We start from the raw sequence: 19,777 nt of genomic DNA, 5'->3' as shown, positions 1-19,777 counted from the left end.
TTTGGGTAGGCCTGTTGGCATTTCTCAAGTGGAAATCAAACTGAAGCATCCTCCACCTACAGTACACAACATTTATATCCCACAAAAAAGCCTCCTACTGCTGTATATCACAAAGACACCAACAACACCAATGCTGCCCTATACACTGTATCACATGTGCCTGTATTCTGACTACACTGGCTCTTTCAGTTGGAGAGATTATTAATTATAGGATGAGGCTGGCAATATTCTGTATCTTTGTCAGTCCTCCCAACCCTGTCTTTTATTAAAATTAAATGTTTTACATTTTTTATGCGTGAAAAATCCTCAAACGGTCAATGACACTAACACAGAGAGGAGGACCTTCAGTGATCATCACAGCACAGTATATATAATGTAGGTATATGTGCGGTAATAAGAGATGTCTAAAGAGCTTGGAGACTCTAAAGACTCTAAAGACTCTCTATTAGGACACAGTGTGGAACAACACAAACATAAGCACCGTAAACATTATGCTGCTGTTGATGGAGTCCATGAACAGCTATAACTCTGCGTAGCGTTTTACTAGAATGTGAACGGGATTCCCAAGCAGGCTCTGAGTTACTCCCCCGGCAGCTCGAGTATCTCTACCCAGCCAAGGTCAAGGCAAGAACGCACAGGTCAGGGACAGACTGGGCTGGTGGGGAGGTGGAGGGATAGGAGGTTCGGAGGCCATGTCAAGCTGACGGATGGGAATATAGTGAATTCACACCAGGATGCCCCCATGTCCAGGATGTACACACACACACACACTTACGGAGACATACACACACTCATTACTGTACATCTTGCAAGATACCTGTTCCAAGCAACACAGCAAAGGTTACAGAAACAAAACTAGAAAGTGTACTGGTGTCCTGAAAACCACTCTGTTTCTCTTTCTCTACATTTACACATATTATCTATATTTATTCTGTGTTTTCATTACTCTGTTCCCGAACAGCTCTGATTAATTATACTTTTGTGAGGCTGATCAATTAGGGAGTAGGTGGATGGGGACCGTTCTACCCATTACTAGGCTTGTCTGAAAAGAGTGCAGTATAAAACCTGTCTGAACTTGATTAGTTTATGTTTATATATGCGTTTGTTGGCTCAGTCAAACTGGACGTCAGTGTGAAACAAACTTTCAGAAGTTTATTATCACTATGACAAGTGAAAAATGAATATTGCAATAGCCCAAAATGTCAGTATTCTGTATGCTAAATGTATGATCTGTTGCTCTTTCAGTTTGTAGAAGTTTAGTTTACTTGTAAATAACTTTTTGACCTCTCTCTGTTGGTCTTAGTTTGCCAGCCTTTTTTTTACAGAATATTTTATGTCAGCCTGTCAGTCATAATATGTCTTTTTCAACCTTTCTCCTTTCTGTCTCTCTTGTGTTTCTACCCTCTCTCTCCCTTATCTTCTTGAATACAGGAATTATTGATGTTTAAACTAAGCGGAAGCACAAACTCGCCCAATAATCCTCCTCGCTTGGTGAACTTTGACCTTGGCTCTGAGAGTCATATGGACACTACCGCCTTTAACCCCCTCCACCAATTTGACCACATTGGCAAGAAGAAGCTGGATCAGGTTTGTCAAGCATTTATTTATTATTTATTTTAGCTCTATGAAATGTCTTTGATATTCTAGTTATTGTTGGAGCTTCTTCACGACTTTAGACTTTGTACTGTGTGGGTGTACTTGTGATGTGCAGGATGGCGTTGTTTTAACATTCTCCCAAGGCCAGAAGCTTAATGTTGAAGGTTACGAGCTGTCTGAGTCTCTAGTGAACTGGATACTGTGGCAATCTCTGAAGTTGTCAGGTCTTTCTGGGGCTCGGCTTTCCTATTCTCCATAAGTCACTGCCTTTTCCAAGCAGGAGTTAGGCTGGCAGGAAGAAAAGGTGAAAAGATGAGAGAAATTTTCTTTTTCATGAAAAAATGAGTAATGTTAAAGGAGAGTGCAGTCTTAAAGTGCACTTCTTTGGGGCTTTGAACAGTATACCCTCTTACCCCAAACGTATCCCCAGGAGTGCCACCATGATGTTCAGTTAATTGTTAGATTTTTTTCCCCATAAAGGGGATAAGTCTAGCTACAGGTAGTTTTGGTTCAATGTGAGAGTTGTCAGCTTTCCCTCTCATTTCCCTCCTACTATCAAGGGAAATACTGCTGATATCACACAAAACAATCAACAAAGGCTAGTATTTCCTCAAGACAGGCTCGTGTGTGTCTTTTTACTTTTTAAAATGGATCAGATGTATTTATACATTTGTGATCCCTTGTAATGTAGCTGTGTTCCCGCTATTGTTTTTCAAGAACAGACACGTTTTAATCCTAAGACTTGGCCTGTTTTCAGCTTATCACAGGAGGCTGCATAGCTTTGCATAGAAACACCCTATTAAGAGAATGATTAAAATGCCTTCTCCGCTTCAGGTGCCTGTGTTGTTTGTCAAATAAAATGGAGGGAGGAGGGGGAAAAAAAACTTACATCCATCAATCACCTATGAGGAAGGAGCAGGGGGGGGCGGGGGGTGGATGGATGGAGGGAAAGAGTGGAGTTCTCCTCCTTTTGTCAATAAAACTCAGCCTGGAGTTAAGAGTGACATTTTGGCAATCAAAGCAATCTGATTTTTATTTGCTTTCCCAATATGGTGCTAGTGCCAAGTGTGTTTGTGTTTGTGTGTGTGTGTGTTCGGTTAAGAAAGAGAGAGAGCAAGAGATGAAGAGAGAGAACGGGGGGGGTTGGCGGGGTGCCATTGAAGATGGTAAGAAAAAAAGCAGTGCAGTCAGAAGAGTAACGACTCCCTCCCAAAATTGATTTATCTTTCTATAAGTGATGGCTACATCCCCCCAAATGGATTTATAAATTAATTGCTGTCTTATTGGAATAAAAACCTTCTTGTGCGGACATGATTGATCGCCTGGTGTCGGTAGCCTGTGCTGGGGACCCCCCTCCTCCTTTGTTAGTGGGTCCCAGCTGGAGCGGTAATGCACTGATGGTATTAACCCTGATTAATAACTAACAATACGCTATCCTCATACATCAACAGAGTGCCGTGGTCGACTGGGCATGGGACTGGCCGAGGCTGCTGCCAGCCTATCAGGGCATGAGTCAGGTCACCTTCAAAACTCTGCTGGCCAACAGGTAAAACAGTTGTTTCACTTGTTATATATACACGTGTTCATTGACAGCGGTGTGTACGCACATGCAGACGCAAGTGTGAGTGTTTTTTTGTGTTTTCATGTTTGTATTATGATCCTTACAGGTGTTTTTGTTTTTGAGAACATGAAATAAAAGCCCCGCTCCACAGAAGCATGTGCTGCATCAGTTGTGTCTTTACCTTTACAAAATGAGGCGTTCACTTGGGACTCCTGAGGCAAGTTTCCCTCCACCTCCGAATTCTCTTTTGACTTAACTTTGGCACAAGCTTCAGTCATTGGGGATCATATAGTCTAACTGCTCTTCATTAGAGGTTCAAACTTACACTTTGTTTGAAGGCTATGGGCTTCTGTGGCTTCCACAATGGAGGCTGAGCTGTGGAAAGAACTCTTTGGAAAAGGATACTGGAGTGCTATAATATGCCGAGAGTGTTGAATCATGGAATCCTGTCTTTGTTAATGCACAAGCATGTGTGCCTGCAGATTTTGGTAATTGTTGTATGTCTGCTCTTTGGGTACTTTTAAGGCCTTGAAACAACCAGAAAGGTAATTAGAGATGGATAAAGTGTGTGGCTCGCTCAGATCTTGGTGTCACCTGATTGAAGAGTTTTTCACTCAAGTCCACCACTCCTGCCCCCCCCCCCCCCCGTTCTGCTCTGCAACGGGCATAAATATTTATGCAGGTATGTGACACATATTAGATGGCAATACTTCAGGCTGTTCCCTGTTCTCCATTCACAGCTGTCACGCTGCCAGCTATCAGGGAGCCATGGGGCTACTGCACCTTGTCTCCACGCCTACACCCAATCCATTCTAAATCACCGCCATTGTAACACACACACACACACCTCTCTAACAAAGGGCAAGCTCTGCATCTGCCAAGGACACAGGTCTAATAAGGGTGAAGTACGCAGCTCTGTGCCGTGATGTGACGAGCTTTGTCGCCTTCATGCCTCTACCCCCTCTTCCCACATACACGTACACACACACACACACACTCCATTCTTCCTCCCCTTATATGCTGCTTTGTTGCATGTTAAAACAGATACTGTCATTGCTTGACTGAGCCAAATTAGTGTTGGGGCATTCATGAATAGAAGCTGAATGAAGTGGATATGAAGTCAGATAGGAAGAGAGAGAGAGAGAGAGAGAGAGAGAGAGAGAGAGAGAGATTGGACTTGCTGTTTTAGATCGTGAGTGACATGGAGAGAGAGAGAGCAGTCAATACTGACAAGGCACCAAAAAGTATGAGGAAGGATGGGAGTAGGAGGGGGTAAAGGTTATATAATTCACCCTAATCTCACAGTATCAAAGTGTCTGAGATTCTGCCATTTGCCTCATTAGCCTCTCTTTGTTGGGCCAGAGGAGCAGATTTCATGGTGGATTTGGAGAATGGCTTTGGTTCTGCCTGAGACGCTCGCACAGAGCAGGAAGTCAGTTTCACGGCTGGCGACATGTAAGCTGTCAAAGTTTTCCTCAGATCCATCTCCGACTCAAAAATATCTCTCAAGCTATAGAAGACCATTCACGGGATAAGCGCACTGATGTCGGATCCACTGATCCATTTGTTAGTGCAGATAAGGATAATGCTTTCTGCATAACTGCAGACTGAAGTGCCCTCGGCTGTTTTCACTGAGGCTTCACAACAATTACTCTTTTACTACATCCAGTTGCTGGACAAACCACAGGATATAATCTCACACTCTTGACTATATTAATAGTAATGACGTGGTCTCGTACTGTACAAAAACACCTATCACTTTGACCTTGTGATGTTCAGTTTCATTTTCTAAGTTTTAGTCTCCTTGAATGACTTCCCTTCCCTGTACAGAGCCAATATTTTTTTCACTCCCTGGACTGTGTGAGTTAGCAGTGTGGCCCATTGGCCTCCTATATATTGTTACAGTGGCAGGACAGTTATTGTGCCCAGGGTTTATATCACATTCTAATGGAGCAAGGCTATGAGTTAAGGGCGATAGGCTTTTACACCAGGGCTGTTAAATCACTGTTCAGATGACTTCATTAGCAGAGCAGGACACATGCTGAGACACTTGCGCCTGCACACACACATAGACTTTCACCCTGCTACCTTGACGGTGTAGCATTGGGGGCAGACAGGAGGGAGAGTGGATTTATACAGGTGTGTGTGTGTCCTTCTTTGTCACCTGTCACTTCACTTCCCTCAGCACGATGGCTCATCCATCATCTGCAGATTGAGCTTTTCAGCAGAAACCAGACTGATTAATACTACCCTAGGACCCCCAGGGTTGACTGACTGACTGGCTGACCTGGCAGGCTGGAGGTTTGAATGGATAGATGGATGACTTGCAGGTGGGCTAACTTTTTAGCCTGCTTGTTTACTGACTAAATTGCTGACTAACTGGTGGATTGGCTTGGTTAGGTACTGCCTGGTTGGTGCAATGGATGTAGGAAGCAGTGATTAGTGGAATAGTTTAGATAGTTTAGGTAGATTAATGACAGACTGAAGGCCTTTTTTGATAAATGACAGGTCTCGAAAATGGATTGATGGATAGATGATGGACTGACTGAATGGGAGAACAATTGGTTAGCTGTTTGCTGATGGCTAAAAGCCAGACTGAGGCTCCCTAGAATCTGTAATTGTATCTACACAGTCTTTTATTCCTTACAAAGTTACTAGAAATACTTTTAATTAACATTTTTGCTTTTGCCTCTTACTCATTTGTTTTCACAACCCCGTCTTAACACTTTCTTAACACCGTCTTTCTAAACGTAAATCATGTGAGTTATATGCTATAATACATACTAATGTACAGTTGAATGAAAGGGGTATACTGCAGAAATACCACACCATACCATACACCATATTCAATAATAAAGGTTCATGGGCAGATCTCTATAGCACAACACTACATTTCAGATTTATATCAACCATACTGATGTGTATTCACTCAGTTCCTTATTAAGAATTTCTAGCAGGTTTAAAGCAAGGTTTTTTTCTGAAATGACAAAATCAGTGACACTTTAGGTTAAAAACGTGCTTGACGTTTCACCTTGAACAAATTGGGCACCAAGGGTTTGTGTTAATTGTCATGATCTATGGATTGAAATGTGTCCACATTGCCACACTCTTTGACTTCAAGTTATGAGCTGCCCTTTGTTGTCGAGGCATGGAGTCAAAGTATTAAGTGATTCAACTGATACTGAATAGTTTCTCTTCAACTAGTGATCTATGAATGGATAACAAATCTGCCCTGTCCTTGGTCCCTGTTTGAAATACCCTTTTTCTTTAGTGAACACTTGTAACTCTCAAAGCATACTTTTGTACGAAACAGTCAAAAGCGACACAACTCCGGTGTAGGTTGGAATTAATGGTAGCCATTCTTACCCTTCTCTTTCTTATTTTGACTCTGATTGTGTTACAAGGCCTTAATGAACTGTAGCCTTTTTTGTAATTTTTCTTTTCCATCCAAGAAAAATAACAGGAATCTCTGAAAAAGTAAGAGTATTGCCACAGACTAAAGTCACATTTTAACTGTCATCTGCCAAGGTGACTTTTTGAGACACTTTCCTTGTGTCTGCATGTCAGAGAAGGTCCTCTGACCTGGTTGATAAGGGGGAGCCAAGTATGAGAGATGAAGCCTCATGTGTCACAGGGTGACTCCTCCACTTCATCATAAGGACCTAATATTGTCCAAGGACATTCATGCTTACATCTACAACACCGCTCCGCTGCTCCAGGTACCGTTTCCCAAAACCAGCATGGGACAACACGAAGACTTCATAAATTGGCCGACAGTAAATTCAAAGTTAGATGTGCTGTCGCTTGTGCTATTTTCACAGCAAATATTCGGAGTAAGCACTCATCCTCACGATTTTATTTCACTCATTGACAGTAAGAGAGTACTAGCAGCATTGACCCATAGATTTGGTAGCTTAATATGGTGAGCTACACTGTAACTACTGAACACTAAAGTATTTCCTCTGCATTGTCTCATTGTTGCTGTTACCCCTCAGGTCCATAACAATAGCAGTTTGTGGAAAAATGCCAGTCTGTGGCATTCTCTTGCTTGAGCGGCTCCTTAAATTGCGGCGATAGACGCTTGTGCTTTCAGGAAGTGGGCAATCGCCATCTGTTCCTGTGCGCTGCCATATGGTGGGCCTTTTTCTCAGGGAATAAAATAAAAACAAATATGTCAGAATGTTCGTCTTCCTCCACGGACGCTGATCAACCTGGGGAGAAGCTGGATCTCAGTGTGTCTGGATTAATGGTCTTACTTTACGCTTCAGGGAATGAGGGAGTGTGTGCTTGTGGTTGGTGGGGCTTTGTGTGTGTGTGCATGCCTGTGTGGGGGTATGCACACGCTAATGCACATTTATGTACCTGGAAGTATTTGTGGAATCATTTATCTGACTTAAAGGGTGATGTTACCGTACCATTTTGAGCAGTTGGTTGCCCTAGTCTTGGAAGCATTAAACAACACAGGAGAAAAGAGCTTCAAGGTTAGCCGGAGTGACATTTCATGGCTGCCACTGCCAAAGAAACAAGAAGAAACGCTCTCAAGCCATCATCAGGCTCTCCGTCTTGCGAGGCCAGAAATTCAAAAGACTTGTCACTTTTGAAAATCAGGAGAGTGTGATGTGTCATTGAGGAAGGGCTTCTTTCTTCTCTCGTCGTTCCCCTTGTGTGTGTCCCCTCCGCTGACTGACAGCTTGGGATGGGAGTTTGTGTTGGTGGAGACAGAATACATCTTTTGTCTGCTTGGTTATACATGGTGTGTTTTGTCTTCGCTACCCCTGGACAGCACTGACACATTGAGGTTTTCATTAGCCGTAAGCAGGTGGCGGAGGAAAGGGACGAGCTTGTGCGCATGAGTCTGCCTGTGTGCGTACGCATCTGCACTGCACCAACTTGTATACTGTATGCATATCATGGAGGGCGTACATGTGTCTGCCTGCATGTGTGTGAGTGCTCACTCTCATATTTCAGTGTGTGTGATATTTGGAGGTTTGCTCCAAAGGCGAATAAATCAGTGATGCCTGGGATAAGGCCGTGGCCCCTCCTCAAACTGCATAGACAAGCTGAGAGGCTCATTAATCAAACGGCCAGTCACAGATGTGATGGCTTCCACACAAACCGCCAGCAGACTGTGAAAGTCACATCCAACAGAGTCAACTGTCAGCCAGGCAGGCAGGCAGGCCGCACTTTTCCTCTCCCCCTCTCTCTATCTCTTTCCTCTCTGTTGTATTTATCTCCCAGTCTCCCCATACCTCCTCTCACCTCCAGCGTGATGCCTCAGTGTGATACATTTGAAATATTTGTCTTGTCCCTCTAAAAACGATCTGGAGGGTCGAGGCAAATCTATCTTCTCAGAGAGTGGTCATGGTCAAACCATTCTAGAGACACGAGACATTAGTCATTACTGCACAATGCTCTGTGCTCTGTGGTTACAGCAGACTGTACTTTGTGGTACAGTACCGTTGAACAATATCTTTTTCTCCAACCTCAGTTATCCAGTTTCTCTTGTAACCTAAATAAATCCTAATTAATTCGCTGTATGAACGTTGACAGAAGAGCAATGATTTTGCTTTGGTCCATAGGTATATGTATGAGTTTGAATAATGGATATGATAGGCAGGTCAATACATACTGTTCACTGTGTCCAGCTTTAAATGTATATGCTGACACAGTTAGAAGATTTTCACCTGTAATTTCCACTCCACAGAGCATTCAGGGGTACATTCAGGAGTAAAATGTGCTTGCCTCCTTCATGGTAATGCAGTCATGTGAAAATGAGTTTTCCCATCCCTTTCTGGTTATTATATCACATATCGTATTCTAACCATTTCACTGCTGCAATCTCTACTCCCAAAGGGTTTGAATTGGTTACAATTGTTAACAATAGTTACAATAATATCACTATTCACTGAAGAATTGTCAGTGCATAGTGCTTATGCCACAAGGCAAGCTTTTCAACAGGATTATCTGGTTATCCCTGTATTGTGAACTTCCTGCAGTTTCACCTGACCCCCCTTTTTCACAAATATTGTGATTTCAGATAATTTAACAGCAAATATAGCAACCTTTGTGATTGTTCCAACTTCCAACCTTGGACGGATAAACAATTGGAGAGACTCTAACACCAGAGCTAAATGAAAATGCCACTTAATCTACTGCACAGCCCTCCAAGGATGGAGAGAAATGCTGGATGGAACAGAGACGAAACAAAGCCACCCGTTCCTGATTAAAAATGGCAAGTCCCAAGGCTCCCCAAATACACTGGGGCATTTGATGGTACAAATATAAAGACAGTGCTCTGCTCAGCAATAGAACGCTATGGTTTTGTGTTAGGTTTGTGTAATTGTGTTGGAGGGGAGGAATTTCTATTGTTACAATGCCAGAATTATGAGGATGACACCAGCGCAGTTGGAGCCTCACAAAGCTGAACTACTCTCTTGCAAGGTCACTTTTTGTTACACAGACCTTATGAGCAGCTATTGAAACCAGGTTTTTATAAATATGAAATGAGCTGTGATTCAGCAACTTCATGGTCTTAACACCTCTTTTCAGTGTGAAAATCAGAAGCAAAAACTAATGACAAGTTGCGTGTTTGTCTAATCATGTCAAGGAATCATCGACTGTACAGCCCGCTTAAAATGATGTGTATCTCAAGAAGAGTGAAATTGTGGGTTATTAAGATTCAATATCACTGCAATACCATGGCAAACACAAAAACATAGTAATGTCACAGCACAGTGTTCACTAAGATGCTGTGGTAAGTTATCACACTTACCTTCAGGTATTTTGTTACCGCACATGACTTTGGGGGCTTTGCAGAAACTTTTGCTTGGAAATGTTTCTATGTCCGCTGGGTATTTGTTTTTGTCAGCTCTGTCAGCAAAATAATTCCATATTTTGCCCCTGGAACCAGTTTTGTCAACCAGTTTAGATGGACTGGGACTCAGTTAAAGACATGGTGGACTGTTTGACGCTGTTGCCATGTTTCCTGCTGATTTACTGAGTTGACTTTTTAGCTGACTGCAGCAGTCCATTGTAAAGAGCCAGACTGTGACCGTCTGTTCCAGTCCATCATTGCGCTCTTCTTCCTTTTTCTTGCTATTCTATTCCATGTGCCATCTTTATTCAGACCCTCCAGAGGTGACACCAAGTTAGGATTTTAGCTTGCAGAATATGTTTGATGAGTATATTGAAGTATACTGTAAAAATGTGAAAAAACTAATATTGACTTTTCTTTTTACTGAGTCAATACTGCAGTCAAGAAGACCTGTGCTTCATATACTCATATCAGTCATATAGTAATAGTACTGGTGTTGATATTGCTAATGATTGAATGAATAATAGTAGTTTAACACATACATAGACAATTGTAAATGTTAATGTGTATTTGAACCATTGTAGCATAGGAGTTAGATATACAAAACTTTGAGCCTCTCAATACTCATTCAGTGTAAGTCACTCTCAAAAAGGGCATCAGCTAAATGCCTAAAACATAATGTCTGTGTGTGCACGCTCCTGTGTGAAGCTGTGCGACGGTGAGGGTTTGCTTTGGTGGTACATCACGAGGTTGTATCCTGTCGCCAGGCTCATTAGCCCGTCGGCGGCGCCCAGGCTGCCCCAGCCAATCGCTGCTCTCTGCGCGGCTCTGTCATTTGCATGTGGTCCAGGAAGAGATAATTAGAGGGATCTCTGCCTGTCACTGTTAATCTGGGACTTAGTGAAGGGCTGTGACGCCGACATGCTGATGGACTGACACACATGTCTACACACACACACAGTGTGGTGTCATACTCGTGTGTACACACAATGCCATCTGATATACACACATGCAAAAAAAAGGCAAGAGCAAACACAGTACCTGCACACACACATATATAGCGCTATGCACAGGCAAACACACACATGAAAACACAACACATGAAAACATGCTCATGCATACACACCAACATGTCTCTCTCACACTTCCTTCTCAACTCTGCTGCTCAATTGAAGTGTTAGTCTTTATAAACTCTCTCTTTTTGACCTGTGTCCTATACAGTTGTCTTTTTGTCATCTTTTTCTCTCTCATACTGCAGCATATTACACTAAAATACATCAGAGCTGCTTCTCCATTGGTATGTGAATGATAGCATGTTGACTCAGTGGCTGTTTACACCAGTTGTACTATGCTGTTGACACAGGTTTTAGATCCCTGTTCAGATAGACTATGCGCTTGTTGCTTCCCAAACAGGCAGAATGCTCGGTAAGCCTTTTGAACAAGCCCAGCTGTCAGCCCTATATACTTTCACACACACACACACACACACACACACACACACACATAGATACGCACACATCCCAACAAGCATGTACACGTCCCCTGCCACACACATGCTGAAAACACACAAACTCACTCCCACATCGCTGATTGGCAGGCCTCCTGTTTTCCCATAATTCCGACTGATTTATCCAATCAATCTCACTTGGAGAGCTGCTAAAGCGTTGACTAATATTAAGAGTAAAACACGCGACAATTAAAACATCCTTCAGGTAATTACAGAGCTGGTTTAGCAGCAAACAACTGAAGCATTTTATACATTCAGCGTGTTGCCTGTGTGTTTTATTTGTACCTGTTTGATAGTTAATCGAAGAGGAAATGCGGTACATCTGTGAATGTTACCGTCTATAATGCACATGGCACATATTATGTAAAATATCATATCATTAGCTGAATGTGTCTATGCAAATATTGAGTCTGTTCACCTAATTGAATATCATAGACAGTGTTTCAACCTGTACAAGACAATCCTGTGTAAAAAGCTGGGTAGATGTTCTTGTCAGTGCAAAAGCCTATTTTCCACTCAAATGACAGCTAGTCCTTTTTGCACACTGTGGGACTGTTTAATGGTGCATGTTGAGAGAGAGGGTGAGCACCGTTGCTGACCTCATCCGTCCTGCTCTGTGACCCTGTGTCACCACTGATGACACATAATAGTTGACACTTGACTTTAGGGGCTCTTTAAGTGCCAAGAGTGCCCGAGGCCCTGGATTCATATTCTAATGTGGTCATCTTTGTTCTCTGCGCCTCCACCTTTTGTCCAGGAGCTCTCTCTACACTTGTTTCCACTTTTTCTTTACCTTTCTTCATCACCCTCTCTCTTTCTTTCTCTTGTCTCACAGACGAACACACACACACACACACACACACTAACACTTAGACCTACTCAGACACACTTTCGCTGAATTGAAATAGCCTGTCCCGCCCTCCTGCCCCTGTGCCATTACAGGTAAGCACAGAGGTGCACTTGTCTTGACACTTGTCTTGACAAATCTATAGACAGCCAGAGCAGACACTCCTGCTGGAATCAACCCCCTGTTTTCAGCCTCTTCTCTCCTCCCCCAGCTACTGGCTCTCATCAGTATCCTCTTTTAGCCGTGCATGCAGCCCTTTTTCCAGCCTTCACTTCACATGGCTTCACTACCTAGACCTCATAAATATTGTAGATAACAGTTAGGTTTGGGTATTGTTTAGATTTGAATGACTCTGATTCAAATTGTGCTCATTGACCCCTATCAGAAGTGATTCATCATTTTTAATTAAAAACATACTTTATTTAATTTAGCAGATTTAGGGTTAGGGGACAGTCATTAACAGTCATTTGACATACTGTAAAGACGAACGTAATACTCTCTGTCTTGCCATGCTCAAGATGAGTGAAGGCTGTTTCACAGCTGGATGAGCCAGCATTAGCTAATAGGGCATTATGCCTATGACAAGGGTAATAAAAACCATTGCATTCTTATACCACGCTGCAGTAAATGCTTTGGCATGTCAAACCGACTTCCTCCCTTGTATCATATCATTTTCACCCAGCGTATAGGTTTTGCTGTATCACTACTGTTTCCTGCAAATCTCAGCCATACTTTTCAGTGCAACAGCAACTGCACTAGAAAGATTACACAAATGCATTGATGCATGTGGAACCTGTGATGGCGATGGAAGCACAATAGGTGCAAACTTCCTTTACAGGAATCAAAAGGCACTTTTTTAACAAATCCCCAGTAATAAGTAGTAGTAAGTCGTTGATGTCCAACCCTTATTATAATATAAGCAAGCAAGATCAGCATATACTGTGAATGTGGTGACCAGGTAGGCTGCCTATCTGTGGCAAATGGTAAGTGTGTGCTTGCACTCTCCCTTCCCCTTGCCTCCCACTCTCTGTTTCCCCCACCTTTGTGGATTTTTACCCTGTTTCTTTCAACTCTTTCTCCTTTTACCTGCTCTGGCTCCCCCTCTCTCCTATCTTCTCAGAGAACCCATCATGGGTCATGTTTTTCTGAGTCTTTGATCATTGAGTAGTCTTTCAGCATGTTGACTACAAGGCCTCTCACCTCCCCAGTGGTTGTTGCAAAAGAGGGGGCACACTTATCTGGCTTCTATGATGTTAATGGTTGAAAGCATTTGCTGATGTTGAAAGTGTGTGTGTGTGTGTCCACTCAGACATGATGAAAGACTCTGTTATAGTCCTGGGTTGTGATCGTGTTGCAGGTACATTGTAGCTATGTTCAGAGTTGGTTGATAAGCAAGGCATTCACACAAGCTGTACTATATCTGATGGGTAACAATCATGTGACAATGTCATCATTAGGGAGAAAAACATTGTTTTTAAATAGCTTAAAAGGTTGGAATTTAGATCTCCTGCTACCCCGAGCATTTCATCCATATCTATTTGTTCAGTTATTGCATGGAAAACTTCCTTCACTGTATAATGGGTTTTTCCTCAGGGCACAAACTCTGGTTCAAATAGAAAAAGCCTCTTTTTCCCAGTCTTTACACCTCATGTGTGTAAACGATGGTTGGGTGTCTGAGAGCTTTGCCGCTCCATCCAACTGCAGAATTCTCCCCTTTTGTAAGATGCAGGGGATGGCCTTGATGTGACAGCTTGCAATGTTAGCCCAAGTTGTTTTTGACAGAAGACAAAGAAAAAGGGAAGGAGGGAATAAAAAAATTGAAACATAAAGGCAAAGCATTGGAAATTTTCCTCTGAGGTGAATTGCCTTTGCAGGAATCAATTCTTTCTCTCCTTTATTTTCTTGAGAAAAAAACAAAACAAAAACATCTTTGTTTCCCTCCGTATCTTTGCTTTGTCATGACTGTTAAGAACAGTCTGTTTGATTGAATTTGCCACTCGAGACATTTAGTGATTTTGATGGATTCTTTGGATGCAGGACCTAGGCTTGCTGGAAGCCTCTTTTTTAGATGTTTTTTTTCCTTATGACATTATGGAAACAGGTCTACCCTTTACGTCAGACTGAGCGGTGAGTGGTATTATTTGACATATTGTACTGCTACATGCCAGTCTATAAGAATGCCAATGACAATCATAGGAAAGGACATTTAGATTACTGTCGAGCCTCCCTGTCCTGTCTCTTCCTATCTGGCCTCCTATCACTCCATCTGTTTTGTAATCTGTCTTCTCTTCATCTTGAGTTTGACTTGTAATGATGAAGAGCTGGTCAGAGGGGTATAGAGCATTCGTGTGTGTGTGTGTGTGTGTGTGTGTGTGTGTTTGAATGGACAAGTTGGTGTTTTTGTGTGAATGGGTGGGCCTTGTGAGCCCGGTGTGTGTGTGTGTGTGTGTGTGTGTGCATGTGTGTCTAGTATCGCTGCCCTCACTGAGTCAGAGTGTGACCCTTGGGCTGTACCTTGCAATCAGTCAGCCTGCCTAGCCCTCCTGTCTGAGTGTTCCTCCTCCAGCCCTTTAAAAGAGCCCTTCTTATCACCATGTGGTAGACCTTCCCTCTGCCCCTCACTGTTCTCAAGGTTAGCCTCACTCTGCGGCCTTTCTGTTTCCACTATCCTTCATATGCGCCTTACTGGTATCTGCCCATTCCCGCTTATTACACAGTCTCATAAAGGAGTCTGGATGTTGGAGGTTTTACCTTCCTTCCAGCTCTTCCTCTCAAGGTGAGCCTCCCCCAGTGCTCTCCGTACAGCCTTCCACCAGCTCTCTATCCAGTACTTACACACATCTGACAAAGGAGTGGAAGTTTAAAGGTGGCCCTGCTCCCTCCTCCCTCTCATCCTCACTTTCTGTCAAGGTGAGTCCCTTCCTGCTCTCGTCTTTTCTATTTCTCTTCCACATCTTCTCATGGCACACACACACTCATTCTTAGATCCTTAAGGAAAAAATCACTGTGAGTGAAAGTTGGGCCGAACTACCATCTCTTTTCTTCTCTTGTTCTGTCTTGGAAGGCCTACAAACCTCCGCCGAGAGTATCTGTAGGGTCTGTAGTTTTGATGCCCACATGCCTGGTGGAAAGGTCAAAATGCCTGCGGTAATCTGAGAGCCTGCCAATAGTGAAGACGTTTCAAGGAGGTTCTCCTATATGTACACTGTCCATATCTATATGAGTGTTTGTGATATAATCTGAGCATTACTGGGACTAAACATGTTGGAATACTTGCCAAAGCAAATTGCAACCGTGGATAAAAATATTTCATTTTTTATTATTTTATGATGCATGGTTTGGTTGAAAGTTAGTCCTTCCCCAGTGTGGTGTAGTTATTGCTGTGGTGGATTTTAGAAATACAAATCTGAATGTTTTTGAATAATTGCGAAGATATCTGAAACACAAATAACAGCATTATTTTGCAGGCACCCATATCCTAGTGCTCAATTGCAAATGAATAAGATTGGGAGTGAGACAGTTTTACTGCTGCAGCAGAGAAGCAGAGTTCAGACGGTTGCAGCAGGACAAATTGGGCTCATGTCTTTCACATCAGGAAAGAAACTCATCACTGAGCCAAAGGGATAGTCAGTCACCAGAGTCTTACAACGCAGTCTGCTCTCTTGTTGCATTCTCGTTCAATCCTGTCTCCCAGGTTTATGTACATCTAATTTGTTTTTCCAATTACATTTAAAGTGAAACATAATTGCTGGCTGAGTTATGTTGATGGGGAACATTTTTTCTTGTGAAGGAGGAGATACACTTTTGTACCGCACACATCTTGTAGGGTGGAGGTTGTGGTGGATGGGTACAGACGTTCTCATCCGAAGGGCCTGGTGACTAGTGGCTACCAAAAGTGGAAATGCATAACCACAGCTGAATGGCACTGTCAGGGGTTGTGCTGTAATTAGAAATTTTAGATTTGAATATTTGTTTTCACGTTTAATTTTTTGATGGCAAACTGCCTGGCAAGTTTTATCTGTTATCTGTTAACATTTTCAAATTTTAGTTTGTGATAGGAAACTCCTCATTAACACAAGTATGACGTTGACAAGATATAACATACGCAATTAAATAAGTATAACTTTAAAAAAAAACAACAACATTCTTTTCTAATCTAATGTAAAAGTACACAAACGTGTCATTTGACATACAGTAACAGCACTGGATACTGTTGGCTCATCACTTCCTCTTGGTTGCATCCATGCAGTGAGAGGCCAGTGTGGGCTGATATCTGTCTGTCTGTATCTGTATCACTGAGAGCAGATATGGCTGATATCTCTGTCATCTCAGCATCTCCGACTTGACAGCACCGATCATAATCAGTCTCCCTCCGGCTCTCCCTCCTGCTATCTGTTTTTCTCTGTATCGCAACCTAACCCGTGTATTATACCAGGTGTATCTGTATTTTTCTGTCTCTTGTTTAGTGTTGCACCTCACTCTTCATATCTTAACAACACCTCTCTTTCTTACTCTCTTCCACGCAGTAATGGTGCACTTTGGGAATATACACTATGCAAAGGGAGTTGGTGTTGGGAGTGATTGTGCTGTTATTTCTGTACAGGGTTGTGTGTGTGAGTGTGTGTATTGGTGTGTTTGTTTGTGTGTGTATGTGGGTGTGTGTCAGAGAGCATTTACAAAGGGATCAGCCCTGGGGGTGTCGATGCATCGCTGCAGTGGAGGGAGAGCAAAGGGGGTGGAGGCGAGCTAGTTCACAGCAGATGTAGCAAACAGCCAACTAGCTCGAAAACCTCGCCTTACTTGGCTCTGTGCTGCACAGTTCAGTACTTATTTATTTATTTGGGTTGGGGGGCAAATGTATGTTCAGTGGCGTTGGATATCAGTGACAGGAAGGATCAAAGAGCGACACCACAAATGAAGCTGTCAAAGTGGCCCGACAGCTGGGTCCCGAGGCGAACATCCCTCGCTCGCACATTTTATTATGATCGCAGTGAAACCTCACAGCAAGAAGGAAAGAGAGAAGGGAAGAAAAAAAGAAAACCATCATCTCCCCAACCAGAGAGAAAGAAAAAGAGACAAAACGAGCGCCGCTGTATCATCGCCGTCCATGATGGAATGAATTATGAATGTGTGGAGGGGATTAGGAAACAATGGTTGAAGTCACTAGGATCCTCGCCTAGTTTCCTCACCCTCAGCCCGGCAACTAATTAGCACTTTCAACACCAGTGTATGATCTCATTAATGTGATTTCTGCTTATGTAACGTGCATGCAGCCGCGCACGCTTACATACAAACACACACACACACACACACACACACACACACACACACACACACACACACACACAGATTGCAGTATTATTACATAAAGCAAGTGAACGTGTGAGTGAAAATGTATTGTTTATTGTTGAGCTAATACAGTTAGAGTGATGAGTCAAATGTTTCTCTAATGTTGAGATTGCAGTAATGCTGTAGGTTTAGTCGACAGTGCCGTTCAGTGTTTAGGGCATTTAGACCAGGCTTTCCCCTTATGTCTTGCAATTATCTGAACAATTTGATAATGTGTGATGAATATCATCAGTCATGCTATCATAGTGGTGATGGGTCCACAGTAAAGACAGCTACACTGCTGGATTATTTCTGTATCACCTCAGTGGGGAAAAGAAACATTTCAAGTTCATACTGGTGGTACAAATGTAATGTTTTAAAAGGCAGGAATATAATTTTTCACATAATTGCGCAGTCTATTTGTATAGTAGATACAATTCACATCAGCTAATTAGTATCCACACACTGAGATATAGGGAGAGGGAGACGGAGAAAAAAAGAGGGGGTGGAAGCAGGGAGAGGGTAAGGCTAGATAATTAGACAGAATTAAGCCATCTCTTTTAATCTAGCCCCTGAAAGAAAGAGACGGAGAGAAAGAAAGAGGAATGGGGGTGAGAGGGTGGGGGTTCTGGGGGTGAGGCCTACACATTCACCCCTCTGCTCTCTCTCTCTCTCTCTCTCTCTCTCTCTCTCTCTCTCTCTCTCTCACTCCGTCTCTCCCCTGTCTGGCAGAGGGTGTGAATGTGTGGGAAAAGAGGGGCCTGGTGCCTTAGCCTCAGCAGAATGGATCAGCTTGTGTTTCTGAGGCTCTAGAAGTGTCCCATTGTCATGATGTCACTGCAACTCAAGAAGGCTGACCTCTGACCCCTATGGATTCATGGCAGCCCACCGCAGCACCGCCACACCCCCACACCCCCACAACGCCGAAAGGGCCAGATTGCCGCTGGGCGCCCACTAGGGGGTACCCAAGCCTTTTGCTGTGGAATTCGAGGTGCTTGCGGCTTTATGGCGCACAACTCATAGTATATTTGCCAATGAATCCGTCCGTCTATATTCCCCTGATTAGGGGTCCTTTCCCTCGCTCTACCCCGCTCTTTTTTTGTCTCGCTTTCCCTCAGTCGCTCTGCCATCTCAGCCAACCACGGCTCTTTTTCTCTCCTCTCTCTCTCTCTCTCTCTCTCTCTCTCTCTCTCTCCCTCCTACACGCGTTGTATCTCGGTACCCATGAATATAGAGAGCGCCGCCAGATGTCGCAAATACATCATCTGAGGGATGCGGTGGTGATGGAAAAAAGTCAAGGCACGTACGAGTGGGGGAGGTGAGCCGACTTGAGCTCTCTGAGCGTTTGTATGTGTGTGTGTGTGTGTGTGTGTGTGTGTGAGACTGTATGCCAGCATTCATCTGTGTGCGCGCGCGTGTGTGGTTTCCAGGGTGTGTGTGTGTGTGTGTGTGTGTGTGTGGCTGTGTGCGCGTGGGTGAGTGCGTCCCTTTTGTGTGCGTACGCATGTGTGGAGGTCACAGCAGGTCAGCATATTGTCCCTCAGATGTTTGATATTTTATGTATAAGAGGGTGGCTAGAGCGAGAGGATAAGCACGTTCCTGACAGAGGCATCTCTCCACCACAATCCGCTACCTCAGCAATGTAGAGCCCAGAGTCAGATCAACAATGGAGGGGAGGTGCCTTATACCCAGAGAGGGCTGATGGGAGGAAGAGAGAAAGAGAGAGAGAGAGAGAGAGAGAGAGAGAGAGAGAGAGAGAGAGAGAGAGAGAGAGAGGGGGGGGGGGGGGGGGGGGAACCTAGAAAACCAGGACTGCTGCTGCCGGGAAGACGGCAGCCTGACAGCACTGTTGCAATAAAACGACTACAATTATGCACAATATTGTGTTTACATACGCAATGTGCTGTACTGCATGCAGCAAGGCACATCATAAAAACGCAACAACAATACATAAAAGCACCCTTTCTTATTCATCTACATGGACCAAACTAAATCTGTCGAATTGTAGCCAAGCACATACAAGCTCTTTTGCTGTTGCAGGTGTGTGTGTGTGTGTGTGTGTGTGTGTGTGTTTGGGGGCCAGCCGGGGCAGAGGAGGGACAGCGGCGTCCTCAGATCAGCCCG

The 19,777-nt window shown here is 43.6% G+C and overlaps 1 protein-coding gene across 1 annotated transcript in view; it reads left to right on the top strand.

The window, feature by feature from the left end:
• Positions 1–19,777, top strand: part of kiaa0825 (KIAA0825 ortholog) — a 105,901-nt gene that overhangs the window by 42,552 nt on the left and 43,572 nt on the right. The window contains exons 21-22 of the mRNA XM_070904840.1: positions 1,432–1,587; positions 3,048–3,142. Coding sequence (XP_070760941.1) covers positions 1,432–1,587; positions 3,048–3,142 — 251 coding nt within the window. The remainder of the gene's footprint in view (positions 1–1,431; positions 1,588–3,047; positions 3,143–19,777) is intronic.

Source organism: Enoplosus armatus, chromosome 4, assembly GCF_043641665.1.
Source record: "Enoplosus armatus isolate fEnoArm2 chromosome 4, fEnoArm2.hap1, whole genome shotgun sequence".
Taxonomy (NCBI): Eukaryota; Metazoa; Chordata; class Actinopteri; order Centrarchiformes; family Enoplosidae; genus Enoplosus; species Enoplosus armatus.
Note: the sequence above shows the minus strand (reverse complement) of the source record. Positions and strands in the feature narration are given on the sequence as shown.